This window comes from Falco cherrug, chromosome 7 (assembly GCF_023634085.1).
Source record: "Falco cherrug isolate bFalChe1 chromosome 7, bFalChe1.pri, whole genome shotgun sequence".
NCBI lineage: Eukaryota > Metazoa > Chordata > Aves > Falconiformes > Falconidae > Falco > Falco cherrug.
The window spans coordinates 25,447,331-25,475,302 of NC_073703.1; the positions used below are offsets into that span (position 1 = coordinate 25,447,331).

At 41.1% G+C, this 27,972-nt stretch overlaps 2 protein-coding genes and 1 non-coding gene across 13 annotated transcripts in view; all 3 read left to right on the forward strand.

Moving 5' to 3' along the window:
* The window catches only part of TOGARAM1 (TOG array regulator of axonemal microtubules 1), a 45,044-nt gene extending 33,801 nt beyond the window's left edge, over positions 1–11,243 (forward strand). For all 3 annotated transcript variants that reach the window (XM_055715157.1, XM_055715158.1, XM_055715159.1), the window contains 7 exons: positions 3,610–3,768; positions 4,335–4,461; positions 4,769–4,887; positions 6,423–6,612; positions 7,549–7,768; positions 8,541–8,627; positions 10,700–11,243. In XM_055715157.1, coding sequence (XP_055571132.1) covers positions 3,610–3,768; positions 4,335–4,461; positions 4,769–4,887; positions 6,423–6,612; positions 7,549–7,768; positions 8,541–8,627; positions 10,700–10,953 — 1,156 coding nt within the window. In that variant the 3' untranslated portion in view covers positions 10,954–11,243. The remainder of the gene's footprint in view (positions 1–3,609; positions 3,769–4,334; positions 4,462–4,768; positions 4,888–6,422; positions 6,613–7,548; positions 7,769–8,540; positions 8,628–10,699) is intronic.
* Positions 11,244–11,654: 411 nt separating this feature from the next.
* PRPF39 (pre-mRNA processing factor 39) lies at positions 11,655–27,943 on the forward strand. Of its 9 annotated transcripts, none has more exons than XM_055715161.1 (14): positions 11,655–11,773; positions 14,873–15,236; positions 15,501–15,626; positions 16,267–16,385; positions 17,164–17,331; positions 18,109–18,274; positions 18,934–19,041; positions 21,182–21,346; positions 21,664–21,790; positions 21,884–22,152; positions 22,759–22,943; positions 24,308–24,382; positions 25,021–25,141; positions 27,101–27,943. In XM_055715161.1, exons 2-14 carry the CDS (start codon positions 14,907–14,909, stop codon positions 27,149–27,151), a joined length of 2,010 nt encoding a protein of 669 aa, XP_055571136.1. In that variant the 5' UTR covers positions 11,655–11,773; positions 14,873–14,906; the 3' UTR covers positions 27,152–27,943. The 9 variants fall into 9 exon arrangements, with proteins under 9 accessions (XP_055571136.1, XP_055571137.1, XP_014137567.1 ...); XM_055715162.1 differs by having other exon boundaries at positions 11,703–11,787; XM_014282092.3 differs by lacking the exon at positions 11,655–11,773 and adding an exon at positions 13,046–13,108.
* Positions 22,244–22,328, forward strand: LOC114016567 (small nucleolar RNA SNORD127). Its single transcript, XR_003561081.1, has one exon. It is a non-coding gene; the product is annotated as a small nucleolar RNA SNORD127 (small nucleolar RNA).
* Positions 27,944–27,972: the final 29 nt, after the last annotated feature.

Below are 27,972 nucleotides of genomic sequence, written 5' to 3' on the forward strand. Positions count from 1 at the left end.
TACATTATGTAAAAGTCGGCTCTTAATTTTGGATCTTAGTATATTTTATGGTCATTTTGCAACACTTTGGTGGTTTTATTCACTGTTAGTATAGTATTTTTAGGAAGCTGCTACTTGGCTTTGCCTAGTAAAGCTCACATAGCATTCTCATTTTTCACTTGCTCTGCAGTCAAATGCCTGGCTTTTCTAGTTTTTAGAAATGCTTTTTATTTAGAAAGATGATTTTTAACTTACAATTTTCTGTCTTCAACTATCTTGATTCATTTCCTCTTCTTCTGCAGACTTAGCTGGTTAATAGTCTTTTGTCTGCATTTTAATTTCCTTTGCAGTGGTGGTGGCCATTATTTTCTTGAGTACCTCAAACATACAAGCTCCATTTCTGGTTGCATGGTTTGCTTCTGACCTCTGGCTTACCTCACTCTGTAGTAGAAGTTAAATTCCTTTCTTTCACTTTCCCTGTTAAGTATATTGTTCTTTTATATCCTCATTCACTGTAATGGCAATACTTAATTAAGGCATTAGGCATTCCAGTATGTTAGAGACATATATACCTACTTATACTTAATCTCTTATCTACCTGTCATCACTTAATGACATTTAATAGGCTACATGTCTTGTAGCCTATCCCTTTCATTAAATATTTCAGATGCTACATTATAAATCAATCCTTAGGCTTTCTGCACAGCTACAAATTGTGAGAGTAAGTCTTGATTGAAAGTGTTTTCTTTGTTGTTTTGTTTCTGGGGAAGCTGGTTGTTGTGGAATACATTGATCCTGTCTCCTGAAAGCCAATGAGAACTGTACTGCAATTACCTGCACTTGAAACTGAAAGGCAAATATCAGCCTTGGGATTTAAATTATTGATGAATCATGCCCGCACATAATTGTTCTTGTGAATTTAAGAGCAGCAGACAGTAACTGCACATCGCTTTACTTCAAAAGCCATGCTAAGCGGTCTGTTCATACACTCCCATCTTTTCTTTACAAACCCTTGGCCAAGCAATACTCATGATCGTAACTGGCAATGTCTGAGCTCCGCATTTTCAGTGGCTGAGTCAAAACACACTGACCTATCCTTATGGGTTTTCTAGACCTATAAAGATCTGACCCCTCCAGTTTGTGAACTCAGACACATTTTCAGATATCTAAAGCATCAAAATTATCTGAGCTGTGAGTCTAAATACAGCATTTGAAGCAGGGATTAGTTTCTTCACAGCTCAGAAGACTTCAGTCTAAGTGGTGTCTCAGTTGTGGAGTACAGTATGTTTTAAATGCATGACACATCAGTGGATGGCCTAAGTAGCACTGTGAGTTTCAGCTTTTCTAGTACTGGCTTCAGGAAGCTTTGGCCGTATTAGCAACAAAGCCTGTGCAGCACATACAGAGCTGTGATCTCTAGAAGCTGCAACAGTGAATATGAGAATTATCTTTCAAAGTGGAAATCTGGCAAAAAATGGCATGTCTTCAGTTCAAAGTGGAAAGGTTCTGTTTGACACCACTGTGTAATTACACAGAATATGTATTTTCTAAATTTGTCTCCTACATTGAGTTGCTTATGTTCACCCCAACTTACATATTCAAGTTAACAGTTACGGTTTTGCCTGCGATTAGACCTTTTAAAATCTACCTATTTTCTGCTCAACACATTTTAAGCCTACTGTGATCATAAGTATTAATGCTGGAAACCCTGAGGAGATATATGTAGTGATTCCTTATCTGCTACAAAGTTGGTTTTGACTTCACCAACAAGAATAAAAACATTTTGTTTGCTTTTGTGAGCTGCTGCTCTAAAGACACTGGACTATTGCTGTAAATTTGCCTCTGAACAGATGCTTGATCCAAGAACATGATTCCAGGACTAGATCTGAAAGTGATTGTATCTCAGAAGTTTTTAAATCATGTTTCTTATCTATATGAATTCTGTTTAATTCTAAGGTTTTATGTGCAGGCAAAAAGATTTCCAACGATTTTGCACCAGCAGTGGGCATTCATGGGGAGCGAGGGTTTATAGTAGGGCCTATAGTAATAAGACTAGGGCCACAGTGCTTTTAAACTGAAAGAGAGTAGATTTAAATCAGGTATTAGGAGGAAATTGTTCCCCGTGAGGGCGGCGAGGTGCTGGCCCAGGCTGCCCAGAGCAGCTGTGGGTGCCCCATCCCTGGCAGTGCCCAAGGCCAGGCTGGATGGGGCTGGGGGCAGCCTGGGCTGGGGGGGGTGTCCCATGGCAGGGGGGTTGGAACGAGATGGTCTTTAAGGGCCCTTCCAACCCAAACCTTTCCATGATTCTTATTTGTTTCCATGGAGCGAGGCCTTTAAGCCTCATAGTTTGTGTTTCCCCATTGGTACGTGCTGCAGGAGTTGGTCTGTTACTGTCACACTTCTCCCAAGCTCCCAGGACCTGTGGCTGCCGTACAGACCTAACTGCAGGCACTGAGCACCAGCCAAAGCTTGTCTTAAAATAGGTGCCTCAGCAGCAGCTGAGTCCTGCATGGGAGCTGCCACGCCACAGGATAAGATGTTGCAGCCTGGACTGTATTGAGCTGCCACGTTTTGCAATTCGGATAGACTCGGTTAGTTGCCTTTGTGCAATTAAAGCTGCTTTGTGCAGTATAATCCAGTGGCAGCTTTACTTCCAGTGAGGCCATGGTAATCTATCCAACCACAGAAAACTAAAATCTTGGTGAAATGGCAACAGTCATTCAGAAAGAACACCTTGAGGATGTCTGTGTCAAACTGCAAAGCTGATGTGGTTTACCAAGTCAATTCTTAGCACTCTCCTCGAAACCTGTTTTTCCCTGTGAACGATGAGCCATACAAATGTGTCATTTACTGTGCAGGGAAACTGTCCTCAAAGTAGGATTTTTTCATCCAAAGACAAAAATGAATTTGGAAAAGTTTGAATTTGCAGAATTGTGTACTCTGAAAACACATGGGACCGGCAGGTACAGCAGAATTTCTATACAAGTTTAGTTTGCTGCACAAGTTTGAAAATGGATTCCAGTTTTTCTCTCATTTTCATCAGCACAGGTGTTTAATAGCCCCCATTTTGTAGAAAATAGACTTCTGCAGGATTTTTAGAAGTCAATAGAATACTGCTTTATTTAATACTAAATTTATATAAAATACACAGGATGTGTTTCTGAGCATAGTGACTTGTTTTTCGTATAATTGATGGAAAGAACAACCAGAAAGTGTGCTTTCTAAAACATTCTACAACTATTTTAAGGAAAACTAGAAATTAAATTCTAAAAGGAAGAAAACTATTAGTTTTATTAATCCAAAAGTTACAGTTAGAGGTTGAAACTGACTTTGAACAAGAGGATATATTTTTTCTTTTTTCATTTGCATTCTTGTAGTTTCGGATTTTAAGTGTATGAAATTAAATCTAATCAAATGGATTATCCTTTTAAATAAAGTAAATAAAATAAAAGACTTCGCTCCACAAGGTCTTCTCTTGTACAGCCAGAATACGTATCTGCGTATCAGCAGCATACTAGTTGTAGATATGCTAAAGATGAGAAAACTTGTGTACCGTATGTGGTAGAGCACATAAATACTGCTGTTTACCTCCTGTGATGAGTTTTTATTAAGCAGCTGTGTTTTCTTTAGCCACCTGCATTCAGCGGTGAGAAGATGCACAGCCCAGCACCTGTCAGACATTGTAGAACACATGGGACCAGAGCGGATTCTGTCTGGAACCAAAGCTGTTGCTGATCGGATTTTCCCTGCAATAGCCAGATTTGCACAGGATAGTTCACAACAAACCAGGTTAGTAAGGTTCATAGTTACGATAAGCACATTCCAGGTGGCTGAAAGCTCTGCCTAGCTCGGTGTGTGTTCCTCTGCAGTGACGGAGGATAGAATCATTTTGGCTGGAAAAGACCCTTAAGATCATCAAGCCCAACTGTTAACCTAGCACTGCCAAGACTGTTCAGATAGCATCTGTGGCAGGAACTACCTGCATGCCTGCTGCAGCTGCGCTCACCCTGGCTGCAGGAAGAAGAGGGGCTCAGGGGACATACCGTGCTGGGCACAGATGGGATACAGGCCATGGAGGGAATGCTGGCACTGGGATCCACGGCATCTAACTGACAAGGCTGGGTCATCCTATTCAAAGATGGCTGAAATGGAAGATTGTTCTCATTGATTTGCTTGATTGTTGATTAAATCGTGATTCTTGAGCATAGTTTCTTTGTGAGAGGATGAAAAGTGGGTCTGGTTACACATATAGATAGCAGTCTTCCTGAGCTTTTTTATTTTGGATTTACACACCTATAATTATCAGTAGCAAATCCATGTTTATGGATGTATATGTCATGGTCTGTTTCCTGCAGGTATTACGGTCGAAAGATGCTCTTCAGTATGATGAGTCATCCTGAATTTGATAAAATGCTTGAAAAGTATGTGCCAGCCAAGGATTTGCCTTACATTAAGGAATCTGTTAGCTATCTATGTGAAAAGGTATGTGGCAAAGCTCATGTTTAACGGCTGAGAAATGTAAACGTGTACTAGTGGGTGGGAGGTGTAGACAGTGAACCTACAGGGAACGGGGGAGTGCATTCAAAGCAAGACAAGCAACCAAGTGACTACAGCATGGCAAGGTACTGCTTGTAAGCAGCCCTGGGCATGCCTTTACTCCTTGCAGATGCACTGAATGAAATGTACTTTGCTCCTGTGCTTTGCATGACTATCAGACTTGCTTGTACAGGGTCTCCAGCAGTGCAGAACTGTACCAGACATGTTAATTAATGGTTACAACTTTGTGCAGGGTTTGGGGGAGATGCCATTAGATACACCGTCAGCAAAAGGAAGACATTCCCATACCAGTAGTGTTGGACATCTGAGGTCATCATCTACTTCCAGAGATGCTCTGAACATCACTGACAGGTAATGATCCTCAGTGTTTTACACTGTTAGTAACTTGACCGTTAGGATAATAGTCTCACTATTATCTTCACTACAGAAGAAGAGAGTACAGAAACATTCACAAAAGGGTTATGAAAATTAAACATACCTGAAGGAAAAGGAAAAAGTTGACATGTCCCAGGTAAACTCCTTTAAATAGGGTAATCAGTAACATTAAAATGGCTTTGTGAATTTTTAATCTTAATTTGTCTGTTGACTGTCTGGGAAAACACACACACAGCATACAAGAGACTTTTTAAAATTCATGGTAGATCCATGTCACCATCACTTTAAGATACTGCTGTTCGGACTCTGTAGAAAAAACTTGCCTAGTGGTAGCCACAGTACCAGTTACCTATTTTTGTGCACTTACCTGTGGAGTAACCATTTAGTTAGCTCCTAACTGGGGATGCTGAAGGTTTTAAATGATACTCTGTTCATTTTTAGTTTTCTGGTTTGTCTTCTGATAGGTCTTCTATTGAAGTGAAAAAAGAAACCCTTTCCAAAATTTAAACCAAACCAAAAAGCTGCATCCAAGAATACAGAGTTCCTAGGGGCAGTGACTGCCTCCAGGTTGAAGAAAGTGTGTCTGTTCAGGAATAGGATTTCTTTAGCACACTCTCTACTATTCAAAATAATAACTAATTCCACATTTGATGGTATATTTTGCTTTGGCATGTGAAACTATATGTCCGCATCCTTAGAAGAGGTGCTATTTACGGCATTATGCCAAAGACTCTCTTATCTTTGATTCAGATACTTTTGGTAGCCTGTAATACACTAGCAGGACAGGAGAGTTTGATGCCGCCTTTTGTTCTCGCAGAGCTGATAGGTTTGAATTTGAAAATGCGAGAAAGATGCTTATTCCATTCTCCATCAAAGACTTCTGTTCACGAATCAGGCATGAGCTGGTGACTCTGTCTGGACTGGTCTGTAAATGCAGGGTACTTATGTGGACAGTGGAGTGATTCCACAGATTTTATAATTCTTTCCATGATTGTGTAATGACACTAGATACTACAGAAAATTTGTTTCAAAATATTCTATGAAGAGTTGTTGAATTACCACCTCAGCACAGCGTGTGGCTTAGATGCCACCTTGATTGGGATCAGTGTTTAAAGCACTTGAAGAATAAAGAATTAAACTACAGTACCTTTTTTTTGACCTGTTGGTGTGAAGGGAGGTCACAACTGTTTCTGGTCACAAACTCAGCCGCTGTCATCCAGAAACGTGAAACAGCACAGGGCTTCTGCCTAGCCGAGGCTTACCTCTTGTGCGATGGGTATAGATGCATTTAGAGTGGAATGTGTATTGAGACTTTAGGAACAACAATTATTGTAAGGTGGTTTTTTATTTTTTTTTAAATAATAGCACCATGTTTAAAGTGAAAGTCCTTCATCAGAAAATTTTCTGTTTACTTCTCATATTTGCACTATATGGAAAGAGGATGCCTGAAATTAAAGCCTCCTGTTTCAACTTGCGTATGGATTGACTGAATAACTTTTCCTTTCCAATAGAGAGGCTACAGAAGCCTGTGAAGTCTCAAGAAAACCAGCTCCTCGTAATTCACTAGAAAGCGAAGAATATGCTAAAAACATTATAAGTTTATTGAATGCAAAAGATTTCCGTGATCGAATAAATGGCATTAAGCAGCTCTTATCAGATACAGAGAACAATCAAGGCTTTGTTGTTGCAAACATTGTGAAGGTAACTATGCAAATATTTTATATTAAAGGTCTTCAAAGTTGTGTCACAAAGTTTTCTGATAAAAATCACAGCTCCCTCTTTCAACAAGAATGTATGATTAACAGGAAAACATTGAGGAATAGGTGAGGTAAGCTCAAGGGGGAGATATGTAAGCTACAAAGTTAGTAAAGGAAGTAAATAGGAGGAAGAAGCTGGAAGCTTTCACTTAGAGCACTCTGAACTATTTCTGGAATACTCTGTGCAGATTTTCTTGCCACTGTGCTGAGTAAGTATCAAAATATTGAAACAGGTTACAAAAAGAGCAGCAAGGATCAATAAAGATCTGAAGAACTGTCTTTGAAACACAGCTGTGAGTTCTGCCTGCTTTGTTTGTCTAGAAGCTGAGGAAAGGTCTTTATTATGATCAAGCTTGAGTTAAGTATCCTTTCTAATAGGAAAGGAGGTTCTTTAGGAGAAAAGTACTACAATGGGGTCCAACAGTTGTAAACTAAAAATAGGTACAATGAAAGGAAAACCAAGATCGTCTTCTAACAGTGCAGTGTCTTTGCTGTGAAACTACAAAATGCTTTTGTGGAACTTCACAATGTCTTAACTGTAAATGTTTTTGAAATCTTTAGAACATTCTTTTTGCTAAATAGAGCTGTGTCTTCCTAAAAATACTTGCAGAAAATATTAGTCATACTGAAAGTTACAGATGGCTAATTTACCTCCCATTACATTGCATAGGAATGATTCAAATTCAGATAAGGTGAGATAAAAGTATGAAAGTAATCAAATGTTGCTTTACTTGCTAAAAAAGTATTTCAGGTACTTACATACCAGAGCCATCTTTTGCTGAGATGGACAATTAAAGTGTAACAATAAAGCAGGAAATGTAATATCTGCCTCAAACATTAATTGTTAATTCCAATGAATGCTGTTTGGATACTTTTTCAGATCTTTGATGCCTTCAAGTATCGCTTACATGACTCAAACAGTAAGGTAAATCAGGTTGCTTTGGAGACGATGCACAAGATGATTCCACTGCTGAAAGACAGTTTATCACCTGTGATCAACATGTTAATTCCTGCGATAGTAGACAACAACCTGAACTCCAAAAATCCAGGGATTTATGCAGCTGCCACAAACGTTATTCAGGCTCTCTGTCAACACTTAGGTAAGTAATTTACTCTTAATTTTGAAGAGTTTTAATTGTATTAATGAAATTCTAAATGTAGAGAGTTACTCTTTCCAATAGTTTCCATCCGATCATTACATTTTGTAATGAATTATTGGTTTTACTCTCACAGTTCTTAAACCATACAAGTCACCTTAGTGTTTTGCCAGTCTGATACAGAAATACAGATAGCTGGACTTGTAAGTGCATAGGTGGTTTTGTTATTTTTCTATAGCAGGTTCTTCTTGCTGTCAGGGTGACCAAGTGCTGTCTCAGGTTGCCCAGGGCAGCTGTGGAGTCTCCATCCTCGAAGATACTCAGAAGCCATCTGGACACAGTCCTGGCCAGCTGGCTGCAGTGGCCCTGCTTGAGCAGGGGGTTGGGCCAGATGATCTCCAGAGGTCTCTTCCCACCTCAACCATTCTGTGTGATTGTGTTTCATTATCCAGAAGCTTGTCACACTGCCAAATCTCTTAAAACAGGTCAAAGAAATAGATTCTTGCTGATTTGTGTATGCCACAACTATTTTCCTTGGCTTTGTAGCAGAATCTTGGTGTTTTCCACAAATTAATATACTATGTTCTACCACATTCTAGGAGTCAGGGCTTGTTAAGGGTATATTTTTCTGCTTTTATGTCCTTAAATATATCACTGTGTTTTCTGAAGTTTAAGTAAGTAAGGTTCTTATTTACATTCTTCCATATTGTATTTATTACCAGACTGTTTAATTTTCTGTTTAAGAATTTTAACGTGTTTTGTTCTTTGCATTTAGACAACTATTTGCTCCTCCAGCCATTCTGCACAAAAGCCCAGTTTCTGAATGGAAAAGCAAAACAAGACATGACAGAAAAGCTTGCTGGTAAAGTGGTGTTTTACTATGCTTGTTTGTTTGCTTGTGTACCATCCTAATTAGACAAATCCACTGTAGGATGGTGGTGGCTATATATCTTCCCTTCTGTCACAGTAGATTGTGGGCATTAACGATGCAGCAGTTGTCAAATTTCACCTCCTTCCAATGCAAATTTAAGCCACTGCTGATAAACCAAAAGATTATTATTATATAGTAAGATGGAAGATGGATAAATACCTGAGAGATGTATAAATACCTTAAGCTTATAGTAACTTTAATATGGAATTGGAGAGAATTAGCTGAGTTTTGTTTTCTAATGAGTTTCACTCTGTCAGTAACCGAGTGGGATGTACTATATTGAGGCTTGGCCCCCACATGCCTACTTCTGCCCAGCCAGCACGTATCTGTTTGTGTGTAGAGCCAGAGGTGCAGGGCTGACCGAGGAGCTGAGGCTTGCGTGCCTCCCTTGCTTCAAGCCATATATTCCCTCTCACAGTACTCATTCCTCATACTCTTGCCAGGAAGAAATGAAAGGAATGAGTGACTCTTTTTTTCTGAGATTTCCCAGAACAGAAAATATTCTGTTCTCTGAGGCTGGCTCCTGCAAACTCGTGATTTTTACTTGTGTACCTTTTTGCTTTTCGCAGTTGGTCTTGTTCTCATTTTAAGGCTCTTGGTAACACATACTGGCATTCAGTCAAAGGAGACAAGCTGGCAAGCTGAGCTGCAGTCCACAAAGACAGCAGACTTCATAATGGTCATCTTCCTAAACTGGTGTCAAAAGCAGAAAGACCCATTTGCTTAAAAATTGAAGGCAAATTTTACTTAGATTTTATATATTTTTTTTAATAATGGGGATTATTACTAGCAGTGCTGAATTTTCTTTTGATGTTTTAAGTGAACAAGGCATGTCTTTATGGGCAATATGCTTGACCCACGCATGTTATTTGACTTACTTTCAGAGCAGCTGGGTGTGTAGTAGCTATGAAATTCAACTAAACATAATGGACAGTCTGTTCTTGAAACATTCCTAGATTTATGCTGTCTGAATGTGTTAGTCACCAACCTTTAAAGAATTCATCTCTTGCTGGCATTTTTGGGAGTAGTTTGTATATCAGAAGAGTCCATTTTAGCAAAAAGGCAAAAATTTGGAAAAGAAACACTTAATTCATGATGTAATTATCCAAGTAGGGGAAATGTTTCATCTTATATATATTTATAGTATAAGGCTACTTTGGTCCTGAAACTCAAATACTTACTGCCTGTTTTTGAGGTAGAGGGGAAATCGTGAAGTATTAGATGTTACACAGTGCACTGTGAGAAATAAAGGTCCTTATGATAATCCAAACTAAAAAAATCTTAATTTCTTTTACTTGTTTTAATTTAATGGAAGATTGTAATTATCAGCAGTGTAAACTCCTGAGAGAGGATGAAAGGGGAATTTTTTGATTAGAGCGCTGATGCTATTCCAACAACAAGCTCATGTGTATAGCAAGCATTCCTTCATTAGTTGCCCTGAGAAGATGATTTAACATTAAGTGCTTTTTAACACCCCTCAAAGCAGGGTATTACTTCTGAACTGTATTTTTAAAATTAGAATAGGCCTGTAATCAGAATTGTACTGAAGTTGCTGTGCTGAAGTTAACAAGAAAGGTGGCCTTGAGCTATTCTTGAATCCTGAGACCAAGTAATTATGTTGTGCCAACAGGCCGTGGCTGTAACAAGCTACAGCTGCTGGGAAAGCAGGTGCAGGGCCAAGGAAGATAGGGACCGGTATGGGAAAATAGGGAGTAACAAACTACAAGGCTGAAGCACAGCAACACAATTAGCTACATGGATAGAATGCTTATTTTAGTCATGATAATTAGGGGTGTGAGAACCGCGCGTGTTTAGAGACTACTAACCAATTATATTTCTGCTTTACGAATGTGCATGTGTATCGGTTCTATATAAGTAGCGTTAGAAACTAGTAAAGTTGAGCAAGATGCATAACTCATATTGAGCGTCTTCTTGACTCTGGCGAACCCTTCTTCCAACAAAAAAGTCTTAAAACACTGCTCAATCTATTATCTTTCTTGCAGATCTTGTTACGGAGTTATACCCACGGAAGCCTTGTGCTGTGGAGCAAAAAGTTCTCGTTGTCCTTTGGCACCTCCTGGGAAATATGACGAACAGTGGCTCTTTGCCTGGAGCAGTAGGAAATATCCGAACAGCCACAGCGAAATTATCAAAAGCACTTTTTGCACAGATGGGTCAAAGCCTGTTAACTCATGCTGCATCTCAGCCAGCACACATCAAGAAGAGTTTAGAAGAATTTTTGGAAATAGCAACCTAAAATAACTGTCTCTTGTGTGTGCATGAAAAATCACTCAACCAACTGGCCTGGGCAGAGGGACAGCTGTTTACATGGAGGCAGGCAGGCCCGTCCCCATGCTGCTGGCTGGCAGTGACAGCGTTCCTAGCATGGATAAGCTGCTGCGGGGACAACCGGCCGTGGGGACAGCCCGCCGAAGGAGGGCCAGGCGCTCCTGCTCGCCTGCACTTGTCTTTAGAAGTTAACAGCACAGCACCCAATTTGTAGTAACGGACGTCACGTTGTAATGAATAAAATACACTTACCATATAGTCATGTTTTGACTTGTCTTAGCATCTAAGCTATACGTTGATAAGTGGAGGAAAACCCTGGAGATAATTATACAGGGGTTTGTGTGGTATTTGTGAGAAATACGTATTTTTTTAACCCACTTACAGAGCTGTGCAGCATTAGCCGGTGACGTTGCCGGGGAACGTCCAGCTCCGGCAGCGCGCGGGGAAGCGCAGAGGAAACCAACGAATCTTTTCCTTTTCCCTCTTCCTTTTCCCCTTGGCGCCAGTAGCCGCCGGCCGCGGTGCCCCGTCCCCGTCCCTCCCGCTGCCGGTACTGTACGCGTTCTACACGAACCTGACGCGAACAAACGGATTTATTTCTGTAACGCCGCGGCCGCCGCCTGCCTGCCTGAGGAGGGAGGGCGGGGGGAGGGGGCGCCGCCATTTGGCGGGAGAGGGCGCGTGCTCCAGCGCCTGCGCGGTGCCCTGTGCGCAGGCGCAGCCCGCCCTTCCTGAGGCCTGGCGGCGGCGGGCGCGCAGCGGGCTGGCGGTCACCGGCCCCGCGGCAGGTACCGGGGCCGAGGTGGGGGCCGCCCTGGGGAGCATCGGCCCTCCGCGGGGCGAGGGGAGGGCTGCCGGGGCCCGGGGGCGGGAGAGGTGCCCCTCGGCCCGGGGAGAGCGGGGCTGGGCCGGGGCCTGGCGGGAGGCGGCGGCAGGCGGGGGGGACTCGGCCGGGCCGGCAGCGGCGGCGGGCGGAGCGGGCTGGCTGTGCCTGAGGGAAGCTGCACGCCTGCCCTTGCATCGCCCCGCCGGCTCCTGCAGCCGGCCCCCGGCTAGCTGCTAGCGGGCGCCGGGGCAAACCAGCGTGCCCGTCCTTTTCACTTCATAGTGTAAATTTTGTTGTTAGGAAAAAAACTCTTTTATCTTTATTTTATGTGCTAGAATAGTCGCTAAATCTCTGAGCGAATACTACGCCAACTCAAAGCTTTACAGGACTTTACTGTTCATTGAATTACTGCTATGTTTTGGCCACCAAAACGCTGTTCTGTGGGCAGCGGCCGCGCAGGGCCCGGCCCGGGGAAGGGCCCGGCAGCTGCTTATCGGCGTTGTGCAACGGCGTCGGGAGAGCTGGGAGAGCCGGGAGGCGAGGCTTGAAATCCTTTGGTGCTGCCCGCTCGTATTTTTTCCTAGATGCCTTCCGTTAGTTCAGTATTTATAAACGCCAGTATTGTATGCAGTAAACGTTTAATGGAAGCAGGCTAAACAATATATGTTGACGTAAATGATTTAAAACTAGCGCATGTAGTTATCTGATATGCATATTATTTAGCCTGAGTCATGCGAAAACGCCAGGAACTTAGTTACTCTGTTACGTGGATTTCTGTACTTGATGTCTGTCAGCCTCATCTCAGCTGCCTTTGTAGCTCCGTGGATTGGATTGACGGGCGCTTGTTCGGTACCGGGCAGGGCTGATCATATCGGCTGTTTTAAAAGTCAACTGTAACCTCTGGTTACTGTGGGAGTCTGGGATGGGCCTTGGCTGCCTGGGGGTGGTTTAGACCAGCTTCTGTTGGTACTGAACTGTCAAATAGACTCTTAAGAGTGTGTTGAAAACCTTGTTGCAGAGGTTACCCGATACCGCTTCTCCCTCAAATCTGAAAACCACTGGGTTTGAGGGAGTTGGTTTTTTAGGCCGGAATACATCTGAATTGGCTAGAGGGGGAAAGCATCTGTCGAATGCCAGAATAAGTTTAGGTCATAAATTATTGCATGTTTAAAAACAGTTGCATTCATTTTCTCAAATTTTAGAGCTGTAAACTTCCTTTGAACTTTTTTTCAAGTGTTAGGGCTGCTGTTTGGATAACGCACTCCTCTTACACCTCGATTTTGTAATCTTTACAGAGGTAAGCTATGAATGGTAGCACTTACTTTTAATGATGCAGATGTCTTCTCTATGTTGCACTGGAAAAGACATAGTGATACTGCTGCGATATTAATTTCTTAACTTGCAAATTATGTTTCTTCTCAAAATCAGTACTGAAGACTCATCTCCAGCACTCACTGAAGAAGCTGGCTTTTGATGCAGGCTTTCTAGAGTGGGCCAGGATGTGGGCAAGAACTAGTTATTAATGAAATAAACTGCTTGTCTTACACAAGCATCCTCTTTTCCTATGGAACAAAAGCACTACAGTGCTTTGTGGAGTCACATCGTGTTTGTGTGACTTCTAAATGGCATGACCCATTCATTTTTTCTGAACGCTTACCATAAAAAGTTGCAAAATTATGAACTGTTTACCTTAAAGGAAAGAAATTGTGTTTACACTAATGCCAGATGTTGCATACAATGGAGAATAGAAATACTTTTAAAAACCTGTTATTAGAAAACTTACAGAGTAGACCATGTGGGCTTTCTAACGCTATGCCAAAGTTACTTGGCTTAGTGAACTCCTAGGAAAACATGAATTGTTATCTCACATGTTGAAGCAGCTGATATATATAAATACTTTTCCTTTCTGTCAAGAATTTCCCGCTCGCTAGATTATTGATGGTTGAGCTATGTGTTTGATGTGTTTATTGATGTGAAAACAAGTGATTTGTTTGTTCCATCTTCAGGATTTGAGTGGGAAAGAATTCTGGAGATACTGGGTGGGGTGGGCACTTTTTTTTTTTTTTTTTTACATGCAAAACTTATTTGCCATCTTCTCTGAGGAGAACTGAAGGGAAATAGTAATGACAGTTACTACAGTGCATGTGAGGATGATAGTCTCACACTGTTCTTCATCCAAAATAGATTTACAGCTAAGAGCTATTGTATTCGATGTGAGTGTTGTATTACCTAGAATCAGTTAGTCAGTAGGATCTAGGTTGTGTGTGGAGAAAGTTCTGTTGAGCGCCTTACAGCCAGGCTGCAGGCACTGATGGCCGAGATCAGTTGAGGCTGAGCAGCATGCAGCCAGGTGGGCTGGACTGGTGTTTGCAGAGGTGGGTAGAGCTGGGCAGAACTAGGCAGCAGCATTTGGCAGGAAGATCAAAATGAAGAGTAGGGGGAAGATGGGAGTCTGTCCTGAGGGTTAGGAGGAAGCACCTGGCCCACGAGTTTTGTGTGGGAGCGAGTGGCTACGTATAAGAGGCTATCCTAAACATTTTTGTTGCCCTCTGATGCTGGGTAGTTTACATAGACATCCTTGATACAGACTGAATCTAGTGCTGATAGTAACTCTTCTTTGCAAAGTTATCGCTTAAGCCGGCTCAGCTGGGCGTTGGGGGTACATTTTAACATGTATTTATTTTGCGAAGAAGTTATTGATTTGTACTAAATAGGAGAATTGGATAAATGTGAATGTAATTTTTTATTTGGAATAAACCGCTAGACTCGTGCAGGAAAAATATATTGGTTCACTTTTACACCTTGTTGGCTACTTGTGATAGTTTTTTAGAAAAAAACAGATGGGCTTTGACCCATCTGTGCAGTTTTTAAAACGTGTGACTGCTATTAACAGTTTATTAATTGTGAATAAGGGTCATGAGTGAAGCAGATATAATTGATGACAGTTTGTGGTGAAATACATGGGTGTCTGAAGCACTTGGAAGACTCTTAGCTGCTAATTCACACCCAAGTTCTACTTGGCGCTTTGCTACATGCATACTGAATCTTTTTATTTCCGCAGGATCTAGTACTACAAAACAGCAATAACCTCAGCTATGGAGAACACAGATAATACAGAGGAGGAGAAGCCGACTGTAAGCAATGAGAGCACAGACAATGGCACTGAAACGACAACAGAAGAACAGCATATGGACTTCAGTACGGAAATCATGAGCGTAACTGAGATGGAACAATCGCCTGATAGTTCCCCTGACTTGAATGAAGAGAATACACAGGAGAGTGAAATTCCAAATATTGAAAGTTTACAGACAACAGATATTGAGGCTTGCTTCCCTCCAGATTTTGACAAGTTCTGGAAAGTAGTAGAGGACAATCCCCAGGATTTCACAGGATGGGTATATCTCCTACAGTATGTAGAGCAGGAGGTTAGTACATGCCCCCTTTTCCCTTAGACTTCCAGAAATAAACAGAAAACCAAAGCAAGTCATAGATGTTCCAGTGACAAATCTAGAACTGTACATCAGGCTTTTGTAGATAACGTTTTAAGACAGTTGCCCTTGCCAGTGTTGTCATCACAGATCAGAACATAAACCCAGTGGTTTTCAAAGCAATATTAAAACAATAATTGTTTTTAAATTAAGTTATTTTCAAGGAGAGGATTCATTGCTTGTATTGTGTATTTCTTGCAGAACCACTTACCAGCTGCCAGGAAAGCATTTGACAGGTTTTTCACGCATTATCCATATTGCTATGGGTATTGGAAAAAGTATGCAGACCTTGAAAAGCGACATGACAACGTTAAACAGTCTGATGAGGTATGTAGGTAGCTGGGCACAGCTATTGCCGTTGGTCCTGTTAGCCAAATAATGACTAACCTACTGCAAGTCATTTGGCTGCCAGTACCTGCCATGTATGGTCAGGTTTGTAGGGATTTTGTTTGCACTTGTCACATCTGTGGCATTTGTAGCTAATGTTTTTTCTCTTTGTTGGCAGGTGCGTTAAACCTCTACAGTTTGTCAAGCTTTGCAGTGCAAGCCTCTGTATTACACTGCAGCTTAACAAGTAGGGCAGGGCTTTTCTGTCACTTACATTTATTACTCATTTTCAAAACAATATAGTTGGTTTGCTGGTCACAATTGCTACATCTTATTGCATTTTTGGTCAGACGCTGTCAATGATGCTCTAATGGGTCTGTGCCCTATGGTCTGTACCCCAAAGCCTGCCCACACAACCTGATCAGAATGCAGGGACCGCTGCGCTTTGAAGATCAAGACTCTGCACGTGGAGATCAGAACATTGCCATGTTCTATCCAACCTCCACCCAAATGGTAATGGTAGATTATTTAAACAAAATTCCAGTAATTAGTATTTCTAAGGTTCACCGGATAACACAGTGTTGCCTCTCTATTAGGACGCCATTAAGTATTTGAAGTACAGTTCACGTTCTCTTCATAGGTTTATCGCAGAGGGCTTCAGGCAATTCCTCTTAGTGTTGATCTTTGGATACATTATATAAACTTCTTAAAGGAGACCTTGGACCCTGCTGATCCTGAAACTAACAGTACTATTCGAGGGTAAGTTGGAAGCAGACTAAGTGATAGCAAGAAGCCAGTACATACAGTTACATAGCCATGTGGTGGGATTAATATGTTTAAGCTAAGGGGCAAGCTAGTAACAGCCTGCAGTTACTTTAAGGAGTTTTAAGAGATGATAAAGCCAAATTCCAGGAGAAGGGGTAGACGATACGGTGTGGTACAGGGGTCAAAAGTTGTGACTTGAGAGCGTTAGTCTAGATGTTAGGAAATACTTAGCGCAGCACTGGAACAGATTCCCCATAGAATTTTTGAAATATAATTCCTTGGAGGTTTTCAGGGTATGGCTAGGTTGCATCTGACCTCATCTGTTGCTGGTCGTGGTCCTGGTTAGAGGTTGGACTAAAGTTTGATCCAAAACCTTAACTGAATTTTAACTGAAGCAGCTTCTAGCTGCGTGATTGATGTATAGCTTTTGTGTGTCAAACTGCTGAAGTAATAACTGTTCTAGAATCTTTACAATATAGAAGTAGTAGTGGTTGCATATGTCCTTAGTATCTTGCACTGCTGCAAGTGGCTTTTTCTGTTGCCTTTATTTGTTCTGTTGTGGTAGTGCTGAAGGAAAAAAAGTGGGCAAACTTCCTGAATTTGTAGAGATCTTGCTACAGATATCTAGAAAATACTTTGAAGAATTTAAGTAATGAATGTAAGTGTTGCAAGTAAATGAGGATGCTTATAATTTTTAAGTAAGAGCCAGAACTTTTCTTCCTTGTTGTGTCATCGCATTCAGAAACACCGATAAAATTATTTCATTTTTCAGAGCCTATGAACATGCGGTCTTAGCTGCTGGGACAGACTTCCGATCTGACAGACTATGGGAAATGTACATAAACTGGGAAAATGAGCAGGGAAACCTAAGGGAAGTTACATCCATCTATGACCGCATCCTTGGAATTCCAACGCAGCTCTACAGTCATCACTTTCAGAGGTAAAGAGAAAACAAAAGGTTTAGTTAATGCTATGAATTGCTTAATATATGCTAACCTAAATCTGTAAATGTAAAAATGTTCACTCAGAACAAGAACTTGAAATAGTTTTATATGCTTGTTTACTTATTTTTGTACTCACACAGTTTTGACTGCTTGTTTTAAAGTACTGATAACACGTTTTAGGAATTTGATTTTAGACAAATTCACAAATTCTGCTGAGGAATAAAGGAAGGCCTTGAAATGGTGAGGAAGAAAAGAGGATGTCTTAGAAAAATCAGAATGAGCAGTTTTAACCTTTAATTCTTTGTGTAACGCTCACGTGTGGAGAAGCACTGATTTAATTGGCTAAAGAGAAATACTTGGTTGAGTTTTAGGTAGTAGAGTTCTGCATTAATATGGAGCGGTTGAGGGAACCAGAAACCTTAAATTGTGCACCGTTCTTTCCCCACAATTTCTACAGGTCTTTTGGTCTTGGAAATAAGGTATCATCTTCTGAAACTGATCTCGTCCTTTGTCATCAGTTTTACGTGGCAAGTGGTCTGTCTTTGCCACTGAAGTTCATTGTCCTTTCATTTCTCTCTGAAATGTGAAGCTTTTAAAGTCTGATAGATAGCAGAAGTTGCATTTTTTTGTTTGTTGTCAGAAGTTGTGTTTTCAGTGTTGCTCTAGATCAATAAAGTAATGCAGAACCCTGCTAGGATTTATTATTGTTCTCTGGTTAGGCAGCGTGTTGCAACATGAAACATGAAATTTATGTTGTTTCCAACTATTCTTAGGTTTAAAGAACATATACAGAACAACTTGCCTCGAGACTTCCTGACTACTGAGCAGTTTGTCCAGCTGCGCAGAGAACTGGCATCTGTGAACGGCCATAGTGGGGAGGATGCACAACCTGGAGATGACCTGCCCTCTGGCACTGAAGATATAACTGACCCTGCCAAGGTACGTACACAGATGATGTTTGTCAATGTTTCTTGCCTTACTTTATGGCTGAAGGCAACTTCATTTACGGACAATTCAATGTATCTGTAGCTGAGGTGTTCCCATAGTTCTCTTGCATATCACTGCTCTTTGGCTCATGTGCTAATGGCTTTTGTCAAACAGGACATATGTTTCCAGTGTTTTCATAGGTAATAAAGAAATGGAGTTAAAAAACAAAAAGGAAAGAAGAGATGCACAGAACTTTAAGAATGAGTATTAATTATTCCAGGTTAACAGATTAAGGACTGTGTTCTAAGAAAGCTCTTAGACACAGCAGTGGTCTGTGCAGATGGGTAGCCTTCACAGGCACATGAGACTTGGAGCTGTCCAAGAGAATTGCTGACTGTAAAAGCATAGACATGCAGAAGCCAGGTTTGACTTGGATCCAGATTCATGTTTAATCTCAATCATTTTTAGCATAAGAGCAAAACTTCAGATAGAAGACCAGTTCAGCTCTATTGTGCTAAGGGCCAAGGCACCATCAGGGCAGTGCCCCATCAGGGTAATATTTAATACATCTGTGATAATTTTAATTCATGCATATTACTGTCATCATAAGATGCATTTACAAAGGTGATGCAGTGTCTACCTGTGTTACATTTTTTAAAATTACATTTTAGCTAATCACTGAGATAGAAAACATGAGGCATAGAATCATTGAGATTCATCAAGAAATGTTTAACCACAATGAACATGAAGTCAGTAAGAGGTGGACGTTTGAAGAAGCGGTAAGTTTGTTTTTTCTACGTAAGGCAGCATGCGCGCGAGTTTTGAACATAAGACTGGGAGCTAGGAAATTTGAGTAACAGTTAGGCCTTACAATTTAAACCATTGTGGGGCTTTAAACAAAGATAAATTTCACTTCTGTGCCATTTTTCTTGTGAAAAGGCAATTTCTGAGATCAACTCTGTCATCTGATGATTTAGAAATCTTTGAGGAGTATTTGGAGAGAGGCAAGATTAGTTACTAAGCAGTCTTTAAATTACGTGCGTGAAATGCTTTGTAAGTTTATACTGCCTTATGCATCTGAGGTGTTGCAAAGTAATAGGAGGGAGAATGTTCCTTTAACTGGAAAGATAAGCCTATCCTAAAAGGAGAATGAAATCTGTATGGTTTTGTATTTTTATGCACTCAAATCTGAAGTCAGTTAACTTTTGTTTTCCAAAAGTAGCCTTCATAACATGCAGCTACTAGATGTAACTTATTAAAAGTTGTGTCACTGAAGATAAAGAACTTTTTCTGTGTAGAATTAAGTTTGGTTACTTTTGAAAAAGCAACCTGAGTTTTTAATTCTTGGTCTTTCCAGGTAAATACCATGTTGCATACCATGGTTCTTGTTTTAAATGTACTTTCAAAAAAGAAAGTACATTGTATTAAACAGTGGGGACAGATTTTTGGAGACCTCTTATGTGGTGTCAGAACTGTTACGTTGTTTTATTGCATGTTACTGGACTAGGCCAGATCCCTTGTAAGGCAAAGGAACTTGAAAACATAGTATGTGGCCAGTCCTAGTGCCATAGACTGGAGCATGGTCTTGCTGGGGTGAGTTCCTCATTCTGTTACACAGCAGCCTGAAGTGCCAGTGCGAGCGCTACATGTCACAGGCTCACTTTGTACCAGTTACCTGGCGCAGAAGGAGGCAGACTGTGCAGTGTGTCCCTAGGGTAGGTGAGGCTGAAATCTGCTGATGTCTTATGGAAAGCAGTGTCAGTATAGGTACTCCTGGCTCAGGAAAGCTTAAGCTGCAAATCATTGAAACTTGGAAGAATGCTAAAACTGTGGACATGCTGCAGAAAATGTGTGAGAAACAGGGTGTCGTCTCTTGCTCCTGGCCAGAATCAATACTTTTCCTACCAAGAGAGTATATCTGCTATGTAGATACCAATGTGCTGGATCTATGAGGATTTAAAATACAAAGTTAGACGTGTTTGTAACGGACAGAAGTGAGGCAGATGGGCAACAGGTGTCACATAAGTGATGGAGACTGCTTAGACCTGTTTTACTGTTGTTTTAGCAGGAGCAAACACTCCTCTGAATTTGCCAAAATGGAAAAAGAGTTTTGGGTTCCCTAGTAGTGTTCATTGAGAAGCAGGAAGGGGGTGGTTGGCTTTCAATTTCAGGTGGCCCTGAAGAACTGAATGTTACTCCTTAATTTTTGTAAGTTCTTTCTATGTATCTTTATCTGAGATGGAATTGCAGTGCAGGAGAGAAATAATGAAGTAAAATTCAGGATGAAGGGGAGAAGAAGCAAAAGATCTCTGGAAGGGTGCTTTGCTACGTTCAGTTCTAAGCAATGTTTAAATTTTCTGTGCTGAAAAAACTCTGGCTCACCCAGCTCCTCTTGTCATCAGTAAGAATGCATTCTCGCTAGCTCTTGGAATAGTCATCTTAGTGTAAATATTTCCTATGAAGTTCATTTCAATGCTGCATTGTTCCTTGTCATGTTTCTCAACCAAATCTTGAATTTAATTTGTAGAATATACGCTAGTACGACAGTAAATACTTCAGTTAGATGTATGTATGGCAACAGTGTTCATTGGTTTTTATAGTGTTGTTGGTACATTGTGACTGCAGGTTTGATAGGGCTTTAACTGCATTGAGTTCCTTCCCAGCTTCTGTAAACACTTGCACTTAAAAAGCTTTCTAGAAAATCAAGTTACTAACCTAGAATTTAATTGTCAGCAAAATCTCTTGATCAGTACTTGGGTAACCCCAGCAGACTTACTTGAATAGATAATGACGTGTATCAGTTCTGAAGTCCTGTTATTTAAATGGCATTGCTTGAGTGTTGTGTGGCTGTTTGGGGTTTTTTAAGCAGCGTGGTGGTATGCTTATTAGTGATTGGTTGACGTACTGTGACTCTTGCAGATAAAGAGGCCTTACTTTCATGTAAAACCTCTGGAGAAAATTCAGCTGAAAAACTGGAAAGAGTACTTAGAGTTTGAGATAGAAAATGGCACTCATGAACGAGTTGTGGTCCTCTTTGAAAGATGTGTTATTTCATGTGCCCTCTATGAGGACTTCTGGATTAAGGTAAGGGAAGTGGTTTACCACCTATCTCCTGCCAATTGCATACATTGATCTAGTGACTAACCTTTTGTACTCTTGTGGAATGTTGTTCATATATAACTATATCTGTTGCATTAGGAGATGGTCTGCTTGCAACCAGATTTGACTGCTGCATATGCCAACTTCGTTGCCTCTCTACGTCCTTCCTTACAGAAACTAGTCTAGTGGTTCAATAAAGGTGCTGAATGGGTTTAAACAAAAGAATTTTATCGTTCTGTCATGTTTTTAAAGACAAATACAAGCTTTAAATTTTTCAATCTCTGCTCTGTTTTCAACTATAGTATGCCAAATACATGGAGAATCATAGTATTGAAGGCGTGAGGCATGTCTACAGCAGGGCTTGCACAATACATCTTCCTAAGAAACCAATGGTTCACATGCTGTGGGCTGCCTTTGAGGAACAGCAGGGTAAGAGCAATGTTAGTTTTTGCTGGGCGGGATTCTGGTTTTAAGAGGCTGTTGGATGTCTCATATCTTAAAGCATCTTCACCGGTGTTTTAGGCAACATCGATGAAGCAAGAAGAATCTTGAAAACATTTGAAGAGTGTATTCTAGGGCTAGCAATGATTCGCTTGCGAAGAGTAAGCTTAGAACGCAGACATGGAAACATGGAAGATGCTGAACACCTGCTTGAAGATGCTGTTAGGAATGCCAAATCAATTAGTGAATCGTCATTTTATGCCATCAAATTAGCTCGACACCTCTTCAAAGTACAGAAAAATCTTCCAAAGGCAAGAAAAGTGCTGTCAGAAGCCATAGAAATTGACAAAGTATGTGTTCCCTCTTCGCTGTATTTAACAAAAACAAACAAAAAAAATCCTGGCATTTTTCTCTCTTTCTGAACCTTTTTTTTAAAAAATATGGCAACAATGATGACAGGAGTTGTAACTGTATGTAATGTTTGTTACTACATGGAGACAGCAGTCCCTCTAAACTGATGTTGCCGTATTAGCAGCTTGCAAATCAGGACGTTTGTGATTTTTTTTTTCTTTAGAAGCACAATGTGCTTCATACCTTTGTTTTTCCTTTTTCAAATCTTAACTATTATAGGCATGTTCACATCTCAAGGCAAGCCAAATTGATTGTATAGGTAGTACTTGTAGATCATTCTGTATAACCACAGTATTTGGCACTCCAAGTACTATTAGCTTGCTTCTAGCGAAGTGTTACATCTGTTTTTGTAGTGTTAGACTGTTTCTAATCTATTTGTGAAAAAAACAGGTTAAAGATGACAAATGTAAAAAGAAAATCTTTTTCTTGACTATTCTGGCATATATTTATGATGTAAACGTTCTAGTATGCATCTGGTAGACATACATTTGGTGTTAAATACCCAGCATGACAGATGTACAACTTCTAATACATCTTTTGTACAGGAAAATACGAAACTGTATCTCAACTTACTTGAAATGGAATACAGTGGCGATCTCAAGCAAAATGAAGAAAACATCTTGAGCTGTTTTGATAAAGCTGTCAATGGCGCATTGTCTATAAAAATGAGGATTACGTTTTCTCAGCGAAAAGTGGAATTTCTTGAAGATTTTGGTTCTGATGTGAACAAGTAAGATGTAATCTGTGCAAATGGCCACAACAGGGTCACCAAAAGAGTGCTTGTAGAAGTTGTAGGGAAGGGGTAGGGTTAGCGGCATCTATTGAATTGTTTCTTCTGTGCCATCAGTTCTTTGTTGAGGGATAGCTGCTTTTCTAAACCAAATTGTTGTTTTTAAATAGGAATCTCTTCTCAGAAAATTATGCCTTTTTTTTCTGAAATACCTAACACCTGATAGAGAAAAATTGTGTGGCCCATAACTTCTTCCTGTAGTTTTCTCTTGCTAACCCTTAAAAGGAGGATGTTCCTCAGAGAGAACATGAAGTGTTTTGTGACACAGGTATCATTTGATGCTCTGTACACTGTGAGCGACTGCTTGAGGTTTCCAAAACCACATAAATTTGATTTTTCTACATTCAGAAGTACTAACAATGCTGTACGCGTATGTGGGAGGATCAGATATTAAAGTGCCACTTTCTGATTAAATACTAGATATACTTTTTCAGTCTTAGTTCTGTATTGTAAAACAAGCTCTTTTTATGCTCATTTTGCAGCTAGATAACTTGGACGGACTAACGTTGAGTTAGTTTTTCTGCTTTATATGCTGTTAACAGTAGCTGTCCTTAATTTCTGCTGACTCTGACCATTCTAACTTGCGTGTCAGCCAAGCATTGCAAGTTTGGATCCCAGATACACTAAGCAAAGTGAAGTTTTCAGTTTCCAAATAATACTAGAGCGTAAAACAAGTCCAAGAAACTTTTCACCAAGAGCAATATTGACAGAAGCAGCAGTTTTCATGTGATACCTTGTAAACTGGTATGCAGCAGATGAAATGATACTTTGCTATTTGTGGGAATTTTAGCTAGGGCTCTTCTGTGCTGCATTTAATACACTTTTCTTCCCATGCTGTTTGGGAAAAGGCCATAGGTGCTACTTTGGAATTGTAGTAATTTTGTATAATACTAATTCCAATATTAAAAAGTGTTGATTCCTAAATATCAATGCTGCTCTCAATGGCATCAGCACACAGCTGGGGGAGTGCAGTCACTGGAAGGAGCAGCTGTATCACAAACAAGGTTTAGAAAACTTATTTCTAAAGGAACTTTATAAAAACTGCATGAAGTATTGAGCAAGGTAGGAATTTCTGAGCTAACTGAAAATTCTTTGCTATGTGTCGTGGAATCAAATTAAGGGTTTTTGGCCTTCCTGCCTTCATGATGGATCACTTACTAAAATTTGATTATGATTGAGTTCGGCTTAGAATGTTTTTTGTATTTTTACAGTTTCAAGTAGACAATTTACAATGGTTGGGCATGTGTTTAAAACGTTTACATGAAAATGGTGAGCAAAGCTTTATTTCTTTTTGTCTCCTTCAGGCTTCTCGATGCCTATGATGAACATCAAGCTCTTCTAAAGGAGCAGGATTCTTTAAAAAGGAGAGCAGAGAACGGGTAGGAAGTCTGTTCACCTGAGGGTATAAACTGCCTTGGTAGCTAATGCAGTACGGGGTACCTGGAACACATGCTACACAGGACTATAGCTGATACAAAGCACTTTGGAAATGCTTTTAAAATAGTTCAGAGAAGAATCTCAGAGACTTTTTTATTTTTTCTTTAGTCTGTGAATATATATACACATCTTTTTTTTTTTTTTTTTTTTTTTGGCTTTAAGCCTACTGCTTGCAAGAAGAAAATCACTGGTTCTTTAATCACATTAAAGCGTATACTGAATAGGGCTGTACTGTTGGCGTAAATATTTGGAAAGAGATTTGAGATTTATTGGAAAATAACTTTTGGAATTAAGTTTCACAGAAAGGCTAAACAGTAGTGGTAAAAATAACTTAATCTTTAAGCAGAGACACGCTTCTGCTGTCTCAGTTTGAGCACCCGAACAATTTAAAACCCAGACTATTGTTCTGAAGCACAATATACTACTGTCTTTCTCTCTCTAAATCAAATGCTGTTATCCTGTTTGGACAGGGCACCAAGTTAGAAAGTATTACTTCACCTTACCCACTACATTTCTCACACAAACACATGCTCAGAGTTTAATCTAAGGTACCGTTGATAAGCATGTATTAACTTCACAGGTCGGAGGAGCCAGATGAAAAGAAAATGCTCACAGATGACCCAACTTTGGCATCAGCACAGATGATGGATGGCGACATGCAAGTCAATCAGGCAGCATATAACTACAACGCCTGGTACCAGGTTGGGTGTAGGCTTTGTTTGCTTCCTTTAACATGCACAATTCTCAGTATTTATACATTGTGGTTTTCCCTGTGACTTTATCTGTGGCTCAGTGTCAGTTAGCAAGGACAGCGTGGAGTAAAAACTTAGCTCCTGTTCCTGTTGATACCTCTTTGGCCTGTTGTGCAAGTGTAAAATATGTCTTTCTGTGGAGCGAGGTGAGCAGTTTGCGGACTAGCTCTTCACGTGAAGGGATGTGCGGCAGCAGTTAAGAATATTGGTGGCTAAGGGCAATACACCTGTTGTGTGCTGAAACATTTAGCCCAGGAGGCTCACTTTGGGATGCCGATTTACTGCGCGTTTTGATATTTACTTGCTCCAACTAGTAGTTGCTGTAACATCCCGGTATGGGTTCTGCATCGGGACATTTGTGTGCAAAATCTGTCTGTTGGGTAGCTTGTCTTCTGGGACTATTCTTGCACGGCATTTCGTTTGGTCCCCTGTAGGGGCTTAAAGAGTGAGTCAGTAATACTATACCTTGGTTTTCTCTTCTTGCTGGTGGCAGCAGCAACCTCCAGCACGTGCTCTGCTTGCTTCTAGACTGAGAGTCCATTTTGTGTTCTGCCTTGTCTGAGGGGCAGGCTGTAAAGTCACAGCTTCAAAACTTGCCTTGCTGTAGGAGATCAGTGCTGGGGAAAGTGGGCACTGCTGGTGTCCCTCCGCTGGGACAGGAGTGATGTGCAGGCTTGGAATGCTTGTTCTTCTGAGCTACCAGTCAGGGACGGTCCAGCTGAAACTTTTGCAGAAGCCGTTCAATGGGAACTGCTATTGAGAGTGCAAGGAGCCTACCGCTCCAGCGAGAGCAGTGTTTGCAGACAAGGCTGTTGTCTGACTGGTTCAGGGTTGCCCACATCAAGGTCAAGTGTTATTTCCAAAGTCAGGTGGTGCAAGGTGTCTCGCCCAGCGTGGGGAAACTGCTCAGCTCTACGCCAGGAAAAATGCCGCAAGTTTTCAAACACAGAAGGTAGGAATAGCAGGCTTACGGTGTTGATGTAGAGCTCCGTCCTGTGGTTGGCATGGTAACTCCATTGCTGTTTGCCATCTGTGTACTCCACAATCTGATTGAGAGCAGCAGAGAGAAACCCTTTCAGAGGGAATGGGGGCATTTGGGATACCCCAAGAACCTTCTGCTGCTGAATACCTGCTTTGGCTCAGCTGGGGTTGTTGGGGTATGGCTGCTCGTAGTAAGACCACGGAAACTGCCTCAGTGCTGGTCTCTGCTAGCTGCAGACTGGGGGATTCAGAGGGAGAGGTGCTGGGGCGGTTCAGCTGCATGCCCTGGCTCTCCTGCCTTGTGGCATGTGCTGTCGTAGTGGACATGGAGCTGGAACACAAAGCACACTTCCTCACCTTCTGCTCCCTCCCTATTTCCTTCCTTTTATGAGACTGTGTTGCAAGGGAGGTGACAGGGAGCCGCCAGAGCAGGTACCAGAGAAGGGATCTGAGGGGCACGAGTGAACCTCTGACCTTCCTAAACTGGAAGATGTAGCACATGCATGTTCATTAAGTAACTAAAAGTAAAGCAGACAACAGTGCCAGCTTCTGTGCTGTGCCATGGTGCAAACCTGACCCTGCACTTGCAGCTGAACCATGCTTCAGCTTTCCCTCCCTCATAAAGCGGATCTTTAGGGCGGTTCGGAGTTCCCGGGCTCACACTGCAGAACCGCACCCTCGCTTGTTCCACTCTCTGCATTGGGCGAGATACAGGCTGCCCGCAAAGGCTGGTAATGGGGTGCTGAAACCCCCGACATCATGGGTGTGTGATGTGGGCTGTCAGTGCTGGCGTGGCCACACAGAGCCCTTGGTTACAGAGGGGTGTAACTCATCTGTGCCTCTCTGGAGCCATAGCTGGCTTGTTAGCAGGCACTCCTCGTGGAGCACGGCATCATCACTTAATCATGTTCTTTTCTTTGTTTCTAGTACAATTACCAGAACGCATGGAATTATGGACAGTATTATCATGCAACTTGATCTGAAGAATGAGTGAAGTTCACTGTGCTGCAGTTTCAACAAAGATGGAATAAAAAAAAATATATTTTTTTAAATTAGGGATGTGAAAGAACTGTTGTAATACCTGCTTTTTGGTCTTTTGCATGTGAAAATGAGCTGATGTTCACAGGGTATGTGTGAAGCAAGATTTGTGTGCTGGTAACTGATAAATGGTATCTGTACAATTCTAGTTTACCATAAATGCATTTTGTTTTTTAATGCCCTGCACTAATTTATGGAGATATCTGAAGATTTTTTTTCAGTCTCTTAATGATTCCATAGACTTAATAGGTAAAGCCGCAGGGGTTTTGGTTCGGGTTGGTTTTTTTTTTCCCTGAAGCTGTTCTTCTGACTGGTGTTGGCCGTCGCAGGAAACAAGCAGGTGGGGATGGCTGCCAGCACGGGAGCCAGGCTGTCTTCTCCCGCCTGCTCTGCTCTCCAACCAACTGTCACGACTTGCTCCTATCATGACATCCTCTCTGTGCCCAGTGAGCAAATCCCAGGCCGCTTTGTTTATGTTGCTACGAATGAAACTCTTCAGATTACAGTGGCAGCCTTTGCGAGCTGCAATACGGATTTTCTATTCTATGTGGGGGTCAAAAATTAAAATGCAGTGCAAAATGATGTTGCATTCTTTTTTAAAAAAGCACAAACTGTGTTTGGGATGATGATTTTTGTATTTAGAGTTTTTCATGTACACAGTGTGAGCAAACTTTTTTCATTTTGATCAAAGTGATCATTCCCATTTTTGTAATAAAAGCAAGGAATTCAGTAGTCCTCTGAGCTTTCTTGGATTGCCTCAT